A 13,215-nucleotide genomic window follows, 5' to 3' on the forward strand; every position below is an offset into this window, starting at 1 on the left:
CTCCTGAGTCGCTAGGACTACACATGTGCATTATCGTGCCCTGGCTAATTTTTTCTTTTTAGTCTTTATAGAGATGGGGTCTCACTATGTTGACCAGGCTGGTTTCAAACTCCTGAGCTTAAATTATCCTTCTACCTTGGCCTCCCAATGTTGTGGGATTATAGGTGTAAGCCACTACACTCGGCCCCTCCTTGAGATTTGATCTCCCAGGATACACAGTCCTTCCTCCATTGAGACTCTTCAAACTCCCTTGAAACCACATATTCTCTGGGAGCTCCATTTGTCCCCCTGCTACATGCTTCTAGTGGTATAGACTCGAAGGAGTAAGTGGTCATCTATAAAGCAAAGACTGCCTGTGAAATAAATGGGATCACTCTGAAATGTTAAATACATGTGTGACCTGTAAATAGAACTTAGCTTTCTTGAACCACTGCACTCCTCATACTCACAAACCATTTACCTGGAATTATTCTCAAAACCTCACTTTGTAATTGTATCCAAGCTTTGTTCAGAAGCAATCTCTGGCATTTGCAGTCATCATTCAAACTGCTATTAACAAACAGTAAGTACCTATGTTCAGCATTGGTTGCAGATCCTTGATGTGTCTGAAAAACAGAGCAAGATAAATTATCTGTTGCAGGTGGTGAAAGCTTTTGTTGTCTTAGCTCCATCCTGTAAGTCCTACAGCCCAGAGAAATTAACTCTTGAGTTTCAGGATCATGTGAAAAAAATCAACTGCACCTTACAAATATCCAAGAAAGTAAGTATTTTGTCCAAAAGTTAAGTTTGGATGTTACCAAACTAAGACCTAAGCTAAAACGTAGATTTTACTGGATTTTGACTTTATAGTAGCTCATTATATAGGTAGAGGGCACCTTTTTTTGTTTAGCCCTAAGAACTTGAAAATGTTTTGTTAGAACAGTATAAATGCATTATAAACTAGAGCCTTTAATCAACTCTGCAATACTGAATCACTACTAAGATTCTTCCTAGAAATAATTTGTCCCATTCTGTATAAGAAAAGCACAGTGGCCAAGAATGGCCAACTGCCTTGTTTTTAGGGACAGCACTTGACTCATCTATCCTAGGACTCTTGGCCCTAATACCCATATAAATTCAAAGAACATACCTGTATGTTATCAAGGGACCCCATTAATATTCAGAAAGAATACCCAAAGAAACCACGAAATCTTTCCTGAAACTTTCATCAAATAAGGATTTAAGAAAAATACTATATAAAGACATGACGATGGCCCTGTAGTTTCCTTCTAACCATGGAATTGGTTGATACTGACTGATCCTCTGCATGAAATTTCTATTTTAGTTAGCATCATTTCAGTCAAAAGGTAGTAAATTTCAACCTAAGAACTATTCAACAATTTCTCCATTACATTCACTAAATTAATGAACTTTTGACTTTCAGAAAGGCTATTTGAGGACATTTTAAAATACAGTAGTAGTCTTATTTTGACAGAAGAGGATAAAAAGAGGATTTTTATGGTCAAGTCAGGGCAGAAAACTGTATATATTCCAAATTATGCCTAAAAAATCTTCTCCAATCTCCAGGGTCCAGCTCTGCAAAGACAAGAACTAAGTGTTCTTTTTGCATTTAGGTGAAGTCTCCACTTTCTAGAACAGTAGAGACCTAGGACTAGTTTGAACTAGGTGAAAGCAATGGGGTAAAGGGATTATTACTTTCTTGTGGCAAAGCATTTAAGTGAATTTGCACTAAAAACCCCGAAGATGGAGCTACACTGTCACCCTTCCTGTACAAACAGAACAGTTTCTGGTGTCTATGAGATTCAATAAGCTTAGGCTAAGACAATCTAGACTTTAAAATTCAGTCTCAGAGTTTCATGCAAGCTCTCTCCTATTGCACTGACAATTGGAAAAAATGGAATCAAATGTCTCATAACGTTTTTCCGTCAATTAGGTGGAATTTGTTCAAGAACTCCCAAAGACAATCATTGGGAGAATCAAACACGTTTTAAAGAGACCAAGAATAGGGACGAACATAGCTTGATAAAAAAGCTGAAGGGTTAAGTAGTAATATGATTGCTTTCTCGATTTGTTCCTGATAATTCAGTGACTACTCTCTTAAAATGTTTAAGATCCTTCCTGGTTTAAGTTTTTGTTTTCTACTTAGCTAAAAAATTAAAAAGTAAATAAAAGTCTAAAAATATATGGATGAAAATTGTTTCAATAACCAAACTGACAAAGGTAATGATGGTTTCTAGTGTTTAAAATTGCAGGAGTCATATGATTACTTCGAAAAAGAAAGTGCACAATGAATCTGTATTTCATCTATCTTGTGCCTGATTAATTCAAAATATATATCCTAAATGTTCAAGACAATTTCTTCTACTTAACAACTTTATGAGACCAAACTTCAATATATTAAAATACTGTTAAAATGAGTATAAATAATTCAAAAATCAGTAAGTGAATTTAATGAAAGTTAAGTACTGTATTACTGTGGCTCATTTTGAAGCAAATTAACTAAAATATCTGAAACTTGGATTTAGAAGTATTAATTATTCAAGGGTAATTAATAATTTTTTAATATTTTTTAGGATCATGTCGACATTTTATAATTTGACATATAAACATATTTTATGATATATATATACTATAAAGCAAGAGATTTACTAAGAGTCAGAAAGAAAGAAAAAATACTAGAACACCAATTTTTAGGGAACAAATTTATTTTGATTTTTCTGAAAATATCAGGAACTATGAAAAAACAAGCTCGATTTCTGGCCGTACCAAAAGCAAAATACAAGTAAAAATAACATTTGAAAACCAAGTTTAACCTCAGAGAATCATGTTTTAAAATACAAAGTTTAACATTCTTTCCTCTATGGAGCTAAACAAGTTTTCTAAACCATAAGACTGCAGTTTTTTTATTTTTTTAACTGACGTAATTTTTTAAAAGAAAAAACAAAAGGGGAATAAAAAGCACTTCCTACCCTGGAATCTCGTCATTTATAAAATAACATGCTCAAATGTCAGTGAAAATAAACAGTTGATAAACCTGAAAACAAGTCTTTTAATGAGTTCAGGTTACAACCGAACACAGGATTTTGTAACTGGGAAAGAACAGCTTGTATAACAACCGATTCTTACCAAATACAAATAAATATAAAAGACAATTTAAAAACAAACTGTATAATCAAAATCTTTCCGTAAAATAGCAGCTTTCACAAAGTAAAAACAATTTAGTTCCACAGAGTTGTATGCTCTGTAGGCATATGGCCAATTTTCTTCCGAGTCCTTTTGTCTTGCACTATCAAAATAGAATCTTTGTCTTGGAGCAAGTCTGCTGAAGAAGGCACCAAAATCCTATCCTCCCTACTCCCCTAACTGATATTAATAATCCTCTTATCAATCATTGCAAGGTAACTTCAATGTCATTAAGTATTAACATTCTAAATATGTAAAGCTATAGAAGGAAGGTCCTGCCTATTCTCTTTGCCCCTCTCAAATCATTCTAGTCTGGTTTACCAAACAGAACCACCAGCTAGGAGGATAAAAATACATTCCCATGTTCATTAGCCATTAAATGAACATAGCCACTTGTGCAGGAAGCCTAACATTTTTAGGATTTCCTAACTTTTTAAAACTTAAGGATAAGTCCATTTCTACAAGCTAATTTTACAGCTCCTTAATATTCTTAATCTGGACAGTTAACTTTGCAGACTTTGTTGGTGTCTGCCTTTTCAATTGTTTTACCCAAAAATAGGCCTTGAAAAAACTTTCAAATTCAGGAAACCCCTAAACCCCTGCAGAGAACCCTCATGGTATGTGAGTGTGAGCACTAAGTTGAAGAATACTCTTATTTCACAGAAATCTAGGACTGTCAGACTAGGGCTGAGTTCATTCTCTTCCTTCAGAGACAAAATTTCAAGCTGAGCAGATTCAGAGACAAGGGTTCCTCATAGGTTACATACTAGTGCTGGGAAAAGGAGAGAAAATGCTATTTCATTGGGTCTTGTGGTTCCTCCAGCCGGGTTAGAACAAGATTTGAGAGTTGCACCCTTTATTTTCAAGGCCAAGTGGCTGCAGAAACATTTCAAGAATTCCTCTGGCAAGGTGGCAAGTCAGTTTCCTTTTAGATCTAAGAGTCTTGTCGCTTTAAGAAAAATTTTTTTCCCCAGAACCTTTCAGAGACTTGTCCATTTGTTCATGTGATGAAAAACGTCTGCAAAATAGGCTACTTTCTGTAGTCATTTTTCATTTCCAAAGCACTCAGCAAAAGCTGGCTGTTTTATTGTAAGTACTCTGGCAATTCACCTTTCAATTCAAATATCCTGTAGAGAACGCTTCCTCAGAGAAGCCACTGGATGTCTGTATGGTGCAGGAGGTTTATGTGCTGTCTGTCCAGGTTTTTGTTTTGGGTGTTTTTTTTTTTTTTTTAACATTTTTGCATAAATGGGTCTTTGATACAGGTAACCAGTTTTGTAACATTATTCAGAACTTCACTGTATCTTCAAGTTTTTGATATCAGCATCTCTGTGGAGAAAGCAGTGTGCTATAATGTCAACATCAGGATTTCTTTTTTTTTTTTTTTAATAACACAAAATGACTTATGGAGACAACCACTGATGGGGCACCAGGAGTGTAGATACCAGACCTCTGGTTATCAGATACGATGTCACAACATTATATATTGGCCTTTGTTCTGGCAGGCTCCTAGCAATAGAAAAAGTTTTCTTAGAATTCCATCATTTACAAATCTTACACATGCTACAGCATGACAAATATTAGTGAAACCTGTTGACTCATCATCCTGGATAGAGAAGCTGCTACTTTTCAGTTAATGACACAAAACCTTTTTTGCATCATATGAGATATCATCAGTAAATCAACTTATTGAGAATAAAGTCTTTTCAACTTTGTACTGCATCTTGCCCCAGCATTTTAATGTTATTAGATTCTCACCAACCATGCATATTTTCCTTTCCTGAGATAAGTTCTGCTACTAAATAATTTGCTTCTTAAACCTTTTGACTAAAGGTGATTTCTGAACAAAAGCCTTACCGTTTTTGATAGTCCAAAAGCCATTTGAAAATAATGAATATCCTTTCTTGTCAAGTGGCTGTGATTTATTGTTACAATTGCTAGTTTTGTAAGTTGCATGCCACAGACAATGCACAATGGGACAGGAGAGCTTGGACTGAGTCCACATAATACCCTTGAGAAGTAGCTTTCTTTATAAAGACACAATTTCTTTGTGTCCCTTGTTGCACTAGTATACTGAAGTATACTCAGAAGACTGAAGTTCCTCATCACCAACCTTTTCAGAAATATCTGTAGTTCTATGCCTAAAATGGTTCTCGTCTCTCTCACATTTTGCCTTCCAAAATTGCGACACTGGACTGTCAGCTTTATTACACACAAATGTTAAAAAAAAAAAAAAAATAAAACAGACATAAACAAGAAAATCACAAAAGTACAAAAACTTCACTAAACAATTCACTTCTAACCTACATGATCCACATTTTTGCACTGTTTACAACAAAGTGGCAGGCAGACAGCTGAGCTGTGGCATGTAAAAACTCCTTCCTTAGAATGAAAACTTCCCTCTGATTTTCTACTTCACAGGTAGTTCACTCCCTTAAGTCAGCTGGCACTGCAGAAGAGGAGCCTGGGAGAGGCCAACATCCCCCTCCTATCCTCCCCTCTTTGCAACAGCAGCACATGGGTCTGCCTCTACATAATACCATAAAGGCTGAAAGATCCCTAACAAAACTGTTAACAGGGCTGCGCAATCATTGCTCACTACTGTGAGAACAGCATAATGCAGCACACAAATAAAAAACTGTTTTTAGTCACAATTTAAGGTGGAGCCCCAGCAACATCTCGTAGAGCCCCAGGTGAGAAACCCACCTCCAACACCAAATGACTTCCTATGAGAAGTCATTTTCATTTGACTTGGATCCTTCTGTGGCTTGACTTGCAAGTTCAGGTTTGGCTCCTCCCTCATTTACCACCTGTGGATTAAACGTTGGTTTTGTCTGCCCCAGCTCCTCAGTATTCGCTGGTACCTGCTGGTTATTTTTTCCTTCTGCTGTGTTGTTTTGGTCTGATTTGTCTGCAGATTCCAGTTTAGCTTCTTTCCCATTTCCCTGCTTTGAGTTAAGCTGTGACGGATCCTTAGGGCTCTTCACCACCTCCTGGAGATTATATTTTCTAAACAACATGTAATCTTTCACAACACTCAGGCAACAGACAGCTTTGATGATTTCTACTACCACTGTGTACTGTGGATTGGTGAGATCCACTTTATTTTCTGAATTGAGGGTGCACACTATTCCTGTAACAAACACAGAAAAACACATAGCTGAGGAGGATACCATTACATCTGATAGATAGAAAAAATCTTTTGTCTCTGTTTCTTGTTAAAACAAGACATACAGTAATCCACTCTTCTATGTGGACTTCAAATAATCTGAACCCTTACAATAAATAAACACAAATGAAACCCTACAACATTTAATAAGAATTTTTTTCCAAACAAAATTCAATTTCGAGTTAAAAAAGACTTTTATCTAACTACCAGAAAATCTCATATCCGACATATTGAAATCAGTTGATTTAATACTATTTTAAGAACATTTTAATATATTTGTTCTACACTCAAAAATGTAAGCCTTAAATCTTTAAAAAGAAAAAAATCCTTAAAAAACAAGTATTTACCATTGAATGCCTATGGAAAATCACTAAGAGAAACATACCTGCCAATTCTCTGATAACTTCTTCTCTATTCACATGACTGTTATTTCGAGATTTGTACACAATCTGAAATGTCCCTTTGTTTGGAGCTTTAAACCAGGGTTCCAAAAATGTTTCTGCATATTTTTTCATATCTTCTAAAAAAGCCTTGCATGTGCCTGAGATGGGTAACATTCGCAAAATAACTCGAGTCTTCTTTTTCTTGGTTTTGTACATATCGTGGAGAATATGATGCACCAATTTCTCAGGCTCTTAAGAAAAAAAAAAGTTAAGAAGATAATTTCTCAGACATCTTAAAGATCGAACTCTAAAATGAATTTTCACTGGCAATGACATAAGTGGACAGAAGAAATTCTCATAATGAATTTTAAATGAATCTACCTAGTCATTCTTTCCAACCAATATTTCTTCAGTGCCTAATACGTACTATAATGTATCTAATATATTTTAACTTTTCATCATTATTACTGCTTGCACTAGAAATGACTGTTTAGGTAGACACCGTTGTTAACATTTTTGTGATGTCCTGAGTTATCCAACCGTAACACCATGCTGTTGTTTTCCTGTAACAACAGAGTACATTAAACAGTACACACTTTACAAAAAAAAAAAAAAAAAAATTCTGTGAGTCACTTTAAAAGATGTAATTAATCCATTAGCTAAGTTAGCACACAAGTCTAAATCTCAGACCCAAGAGGAATCCCAGAACCATGTTGGGCACAAGATCATGAAAGGGAGGTCCTCAGGCTGCAACTTGCCTACATACAAGTATATTTGGGGCTGCTCCGAAAATTTGTAAATTAGTTGACCACACTGAAAAACAAAAAAACTCCAGATTTCAAACTTCTTTTGAGAAACTCAAATACCTGGCCCTGCATTCCCAAAGAGCAACAACTGGCTGGAGCTGAGTAGCAGCTGCCCCTTATTTACACAGAACTGGCACTCTAGTTCTGCCTTAAGTTATATACGAAGGAAGCAGCAAAGCCAGGTTTCCACTCATAAGCCAATGCTACGTCCACCACCCCATTCTACCTCTCCACAGGCCAACTGCTAATACAGTGTACAGAAGCTGCCATCAAATGATTAACTGAGTCATGCCCAAGAAGCCATTTTGTAAGCAGTATTCCCTGAGACAGGAAGATATCCAGATGTAATGAGATCGATAATCTTAGCAAGTATTTGTCACACCTATCCCAAGTGTCCTGATGAAGACAACGTTATTTGCTCCACTTTCCACTGACTGGAATCTTCTTAACCTCATCTCTGTAGATGCCTTAATGTCACCAACTTCTTTCTTCAAGGCAGCCTCCGCATCATCATCCTCTCCCTCACTTCCAGAGGGCTGCTGATCCTTGTCTGTAAACTGTTTGCATAAAACTAATGAGCAGAAATGACACAACAGCTCACATTTAAACACTATAAGTAATTATTTATGTGAAGTCCCTGGCGGCAGGTGGCTCAGTACTGATTTTTTTTTTTTTTTCTAAAGATGGAGTCTCGCTTTGCCTCCCAGGCTGGAGCGCAGTGGTGCGATCTTGACTTGCTGCAACCTCCGCCTCCTGGGTTCAACCAATTTTCCTGCCTCAGCCTCCCGAGTAGCTGTGATTACAGGCGCATGCCACTACACCCAGCTAATTTTTGTATTTTTAGTAGAGATGGGGTTTTGCCATGTTGGTCAGGCTGGTCTTAAACTCCTCAGGTGATCCACTCGCCTCAGCCTCCCAAAGTGCTGGGATTACAGGTGTGAGCTACCATGCCCAGCTGACTCAGTATTGATAATAAAGCTTTTTTTACGAAGCTGGGACACCACACCCTTCAAAACGTGGAGCAAGGCCGGAAGTGGTGGCTCATGCCCGTAATCCCAGCACTCTGGGAGGCAGAGGCAAGCAGATCACCTGAGGTCAGAAGTTCGAGACCAGCCTAGCCAACATGGTGAAACCTTGTCTCTACTAAAAATACAAAAATTAGCCCGATGTGGTGGCAGACGCCTGTAATCCCAGCTACTCAGGAGGCTGAGGCAGGAGAATCGCTTGAACCCAGAAGGCAGATATTGCAGCGAGCTGAGATTGCACCACTGCACTCCAGCCTGGGTGACAGAGCAAGACTCTGTCTCAAAAAAATTAAATAAAAAAAAAAAATGTGGAGGAAGAGGGAATTCCCGCAGACTATAGAATATACAATTTGAAAATGTTTTCAAAAGCATCCTGACGGTTTGAGGCAGAGAGAAACGTGCTGACCAGATCAATCATTTTAGGGTGGACCTTAACACGCTGACCAGGTATCTGTGTGCCTCACACGACACTGTCCTTTTGGTGAGATTAGACCAAATACCTGTGGAATTAAAAACCCTTACTCTTGTTCTATTAAGGAACAAGGCACAGAATTACATTGTTCAATAATTTTGGCCAAGCATGGTGGCTCATGCCTGTAATCCCAGTACTTTAGGGGGCAGAGGTGGGCGGATCCCTTGAGCCTAGGAATTTGACACCAGCCTGGACAACATGGCCTGAGAACCCATCTCTACAAAAAATACAAAAAATTAGTCGGGCACGGTGGCACATGCCTGCAGTCCCTGCTACTCGGGGGCTGAGGCAGGAGGACTGCTTCAGCCCTGGAGGTGGAGGTTGCAGTGAGCAAGAGCATGCCACTGTACTCCAACCTCCACCTTGGGTGACAGAGCAAGACCGCTTCCAAAAAAAGAATTTGCTCAAAGTACAGGAGTAGACAGGATATGTACTTGTTGCCCAGCTCTCTGCCCCCTAGTGCCCAATGAAATTGCCAGTCAGGCACAATAATAATTGTATACATTTACAGAAACTTTATTACATACCAGTATGTACTTTATGTACATAAGCAACTCACTAGCCAGTCTTAAAGTATTCTCTTTTTTATCTAGCTCAGCAGCATCAAATAATGTGCCCATGTCCGAGTCCCCAAGCTAGTAGAGGATGAGCCGTGAATTTAAATTTCCTCTGTATTACCCTTCTTCATTTAATCCCTCAGTGTGCATGTTGTGTATTGGTCCAGATTCTAAGCCAGTAATATAATCATATTAGTCTTCCAAACAGTAAGACTTTAGGTGATATTGGTAAAAGTTTTTACGTTCTAAAATGTATTTTAAATGCAGTAACTAGCATTAGTAGTAAACCTATTATTTCAGAGATATTACTGCTTCAGGTAAACACATTATTACTCCAACTTCACGAGGCTGTCATGAGAAATGTGTTTCTGAAAGAGCTTCAGCACACCGCCTGGCCCTCAATGAGCAATCCTTAAGTGGGAGGTAGGCCGGGCTCAGTGGCTCGCGCCTGTAATCTCAGCACCTTGAGAGGCAGAGACGGGAGGATCGCTTGAGTGTAGGGTTTAGGACTACCCTGGGCCAAACAGTGAGACCCCTTATCTACAATTTACAAAACTTAGCCGAGAGTGGTGGCGCGCACCCATAGCCCCAGCTACTCTGGAGGCTGAGGCAGAAGAAGTCGAGGCTTCCCTGAGCTATCATCACGCCACTGCACTCCAGCCTCGGCAACAGAGCGAGACTCTGTCTCACAAAAATAAAAATAAAAGTAATGGGAGCTACCGTGGTTACTGATGGCAAGAAAAGGTGCAAGCACTTCAAGCACAAAACCGATAGCACCGAAGTCTGCGAGCGTCTCAGGACTAGGGACGGAAACGCCGGCGAGGCCACGCCCCTACAGCCTTCACGCCGACGACCCGAGGCGCGCATGCCCATACCAGCAACCATCCCTCCACCCTTCCCTCCTCCCGCAAGGCCTGGCAGCCGGCCCGCCCGCCCACCCCGGGACCGGTACCTTTTCTGGCCCATACATGTCGTCGCCGTATTCGTTGAGGAGGCTGTAGGCCTCCTCCACGCACTTGCGCTCGTTCATATTGCAGGTGATGAGGATGCCCTGTAGCCCGGGCTCTAGCTGACGGGGCCCGCCAGCGTCGCAGCGCCGAGCGCGCTTGGCCAGCACATACTGAGCCTTGCCTTTGCGCTTCCCGCCGCCAGGCTGAGTAGTCTGCTGGGCAGGGGCCGCCATGGTGTGCGCAAGCTGAGAGGAAAGAGAAACGTTTCTCCGCTGCTGTTGGCGTCCTCGTCTATCGCCGGCGCGAGCTGGTGACGTCAGATATGAGCGACGGCCTCCCCTAGCCCGCCTCGAAGCCTCATTCCGTGCTGCGCCAGGTCCTAAAGCCGGTCTGCAATCGTCAAAGGGGTGGAGTGATACCCGCCCAAGCCCCGCCTCCTGCCCCGCCTCCCGACTGCAACCTGAATCCAGTAGAGGCAGCATAGCCGCCATTCTGGAAGTGGTGTCGGTGGCTCCCCAAGCCCTTGAAGCTGGCTCCAGCCATATAGCTTCTTCCACCCAACCTTGGTACCTGTTCCTCCAGACTTCCCTATAATTCTGCCAGCTACTGTGGAGGAAAAGTTAAATATTAAATTTGAACTCAATTGAACGTGGACACAATGGTCAAGTCCTGTAACAGGTTGCATGAGCCCCTTGAGGCATTCATTCATCCAGCACTGTTACAGATAACTCTGTACCTGTACTTGAGTTATTGAAAAACAGACAATCACAGAAACAAGTTGACCTTTATGTGTTCCTTGAGCCCAGTCGAGAAGGGCCCTCGTGACTGGGCCTCATGCCAATCAACGCATTACAAAAAGAGCCAGGGTCGGCCGGGCACGGTGGCTCACGCCTGTAATCCCAGCACTTTGGGAGGCCAAGGCAGGCAGATCACGAGGTCAGGAGATGGAGACCATCCTGACCAACATCTCTACTAAAATGCAAAAAATTAGCCAGGCGTGGTGGCGCGCACCTGTAGTCCCAACTACTCGGGAGGCTGAGGCAGGGGAATCACTCGAACTCGGGAAGCGGCAGTTGCAGTAAGCCGAGATCGTGCCATTGCACTCCAGCCTGGCAACAAAGCGAGGCTCTGTCTCAAAAAAAAAAAAAAAAAATGAGCCAGGGTCCCAGGCCACACGGAAGCTTCTTGAGACCCCTCCTCCTCTGTGCACGGACAAGTGGCTGACTCTGGAGCCCAGGCTGTTGCTTCCCGGTCTGGTGATGAATTCAACATAGTCTGGTGCGTGTAAATATATATATATATATATATTTTTTTTTTTTCCCTTCTCCCCTTCCCATTGCAATTTGCTTACTATATCATTTGCTTATTATATCTGCATTGCCATTTACGTGGGATAAAGGTTGTTTACCCCCAAAGGTATTGTATGTTTGTCTTTTTTTTTTTTTTTTTTTTTTTTTGAGATGGAGTCTCGCTCTGTCGCCCAGGCTGGAGTGCAGTGGTGCGATGTGGGCTCACTGCAAGCTCCGCCTCCCAGGTTCACGCCATTCTCCTGCCTCCCTCCCGAGTAGCTAGGACTACAGGCGCCCGCCACCACGCCTGGCTAATATTTTTTATTTTTAGTAGAGACGGGGTTTTGCCGTGTCAGTCAGGATGGTCTCAATCTCCTGACCTCGTGATCCACCCGCCTCGGCCTCCTAAAGTGCTGAGATTACAGGCGTGAGCCACCGCGCCTGGCCGTATTTTGTCTTGTCTTTTCCCCTCGCGCATTTCCCACATAGAACAGTTACTCAAAAGGCTTCCAGTAAATTCCATTTCAGCCTCAATTTTCCAGGCTATGTTTCTATTTCACTTAAAACCAAGGATGTTGGCTGGTGTTGTTTCATGCTGCTTTCGTTGCGGCCTTTTATCCATAGTCTTGGCAACTTATCATGTTACTGTCTTTTTAAAAATCATTGAAGATGCCACTTTTGAAGAATGTGTTTAAAAAACAAGTGCTTCTCATACTACTCTTCAGGTACAAACCTCTTAGCAGATTTGAGTTCCTACAAAGCCCTAAAAGATGTAATCTGATATTTTGAAAGGGACACCAAATTCACAGTCAATAACCTTAGGTTCTAACCCCAGATCTACCACTATGTCCAAAAATTTTATCATCTTATTGTTTGCTTTTACCTGTGTATTCAATACAGCATTTAATTTTCAGAATTTCTTTGGTGGACACTGCACAGCAGAGATTTCTAGAAGTCCTCAGTTGTTTGTGAAGAGCAGTGTCATGACACTGGCATTGGCCTTCCCCCAAATCTCTCTCTCCTGCTGGCTGGGTTTCAGTTGCCCACACTCTGCCACCTGTCCTTAGGATATCAAATATTAGCATACAGATAACAAGTTAAAATATATATATTTCAAGTCCCAAGCATATTTGAGTACTATATGGAGGCAAACTTGAAAAACCAAAACTCAGTTTTGTTAAAATATGTGAGGAGGCAGCTTTAGGCTAAATTTAAGTTTGGCCTAAATCAAGCTTGTCCAACCTGTTGGCCCACAGTCCACATGTGGCCCAGGACAGCTTTGAAATTCAACCGGCCCAATACAAATTAATAAACTTTCTTAAAACACTCTGAGATTTTTCTGCAATTAAAAAAAATTCATCTGCTATTGTTAGCATTAGTA

At 40.7% G+C, this 13,215-nt stretch overlaps 2 protein-coding genes across 7 annotated transcripts in view; one reads left to right on the forward strand and one right to left on the reverse strand.

The window, feature by feature from the left end:
* Nucleotides 1-518: 518 nt before the first annotated feature.
* On the reverse strand, nt 519-11,036 carry THUMPD1 (THUMP domain containing 1). Of its 5 annotated transcripts, none has more exons than XM_054668307.1 (5): nt 10,548-10,778; nt 7,924-8,098; nt 6,738-6,986; nt 5,890-6,316; nt 519-605 (listed from the first exon to the last, which is right to left on the reverse strand). In XM_054668307.1, the coding sequence occupies exons 1-4, from the start codon at nt 10,776-10,778 to the stop codon at nt 5,910-5,912; spliced, it is 1,062 nt and encodes a 353-aa protein (XP_054524282.1). In that variant the 3' UTR covers nt 519-605; nt 5,890-5,909. The 5 variants fall into 5 exon arrangements, with proteins under 5 accessions (XP_054524282.1, XP_009428710.1, XP_009428708.1 ...); XM_009430435.3 differs by lacking the exon at nt 519-605 and adding an exon at nt 2,688-4,512; XM_009430433.3 differs by lacking the exon at nt 519-605 and adding an exon at nt 2,688-4,692.
* Nucleotides 11,037-11,414: 378 nt separating this feature from the next.
* The window catches only part of ACSM3 (acyl-CoA synthetase medium chain family member 3), a 55,436-nt gene continuing 53,635 nt past the window's right edge, over nt 11,415-13,215 (forward strand). For both annotated transcript variants that reach the window (XM_016929601.4, XM_054668304.2), the window contains exon 1: nt 11,415-11,823. The gene's annotated coding sequence lies outside the window, so the exon portion shown is untranslated. The remainder of the gene's footprint in view (nt 11,824-13,215) is intronic.

This window comes from Pan troglodytes, chromosome 18 (genome assembly GCF_028858775.2).
Source record: "Pan troglodytes isolate AG18354 chromosome 18, NHGRI_mPanTro3-v2.0_pri, whole genome shotgun sequence".
Lineage (NCBI taxonomy): Eukaryota > Metazoa > Chordata > Mammalia > Primates > Hominidae > Pan > Pan troglodytes.

Bases quoted from the DNA above. Each gene is read 5' to 3' on its own strand.
- THUMPD1 (XM_054668306.1), bottom strand. From the start codon at position 11,036: ATGGCGGCTATGCTGCCTCTACTGGATTCAGGTTGCAGTCGGGAGGCG. The intron at 8,099-10,547 runs GTACCGGTCCCG...TTATGCAAACAG, and splicing joins ACATGTATGGGCCAGAAAAG to TTTACAGACAAGGATCAGCA. The intron at 6,987-7,923 runs GTGTGACAAATA...TTTTTTCTTAAG, and splicing joins CATCAGGACACTTGGGATAG to AGCCTGAGAAATTGGTGCAT.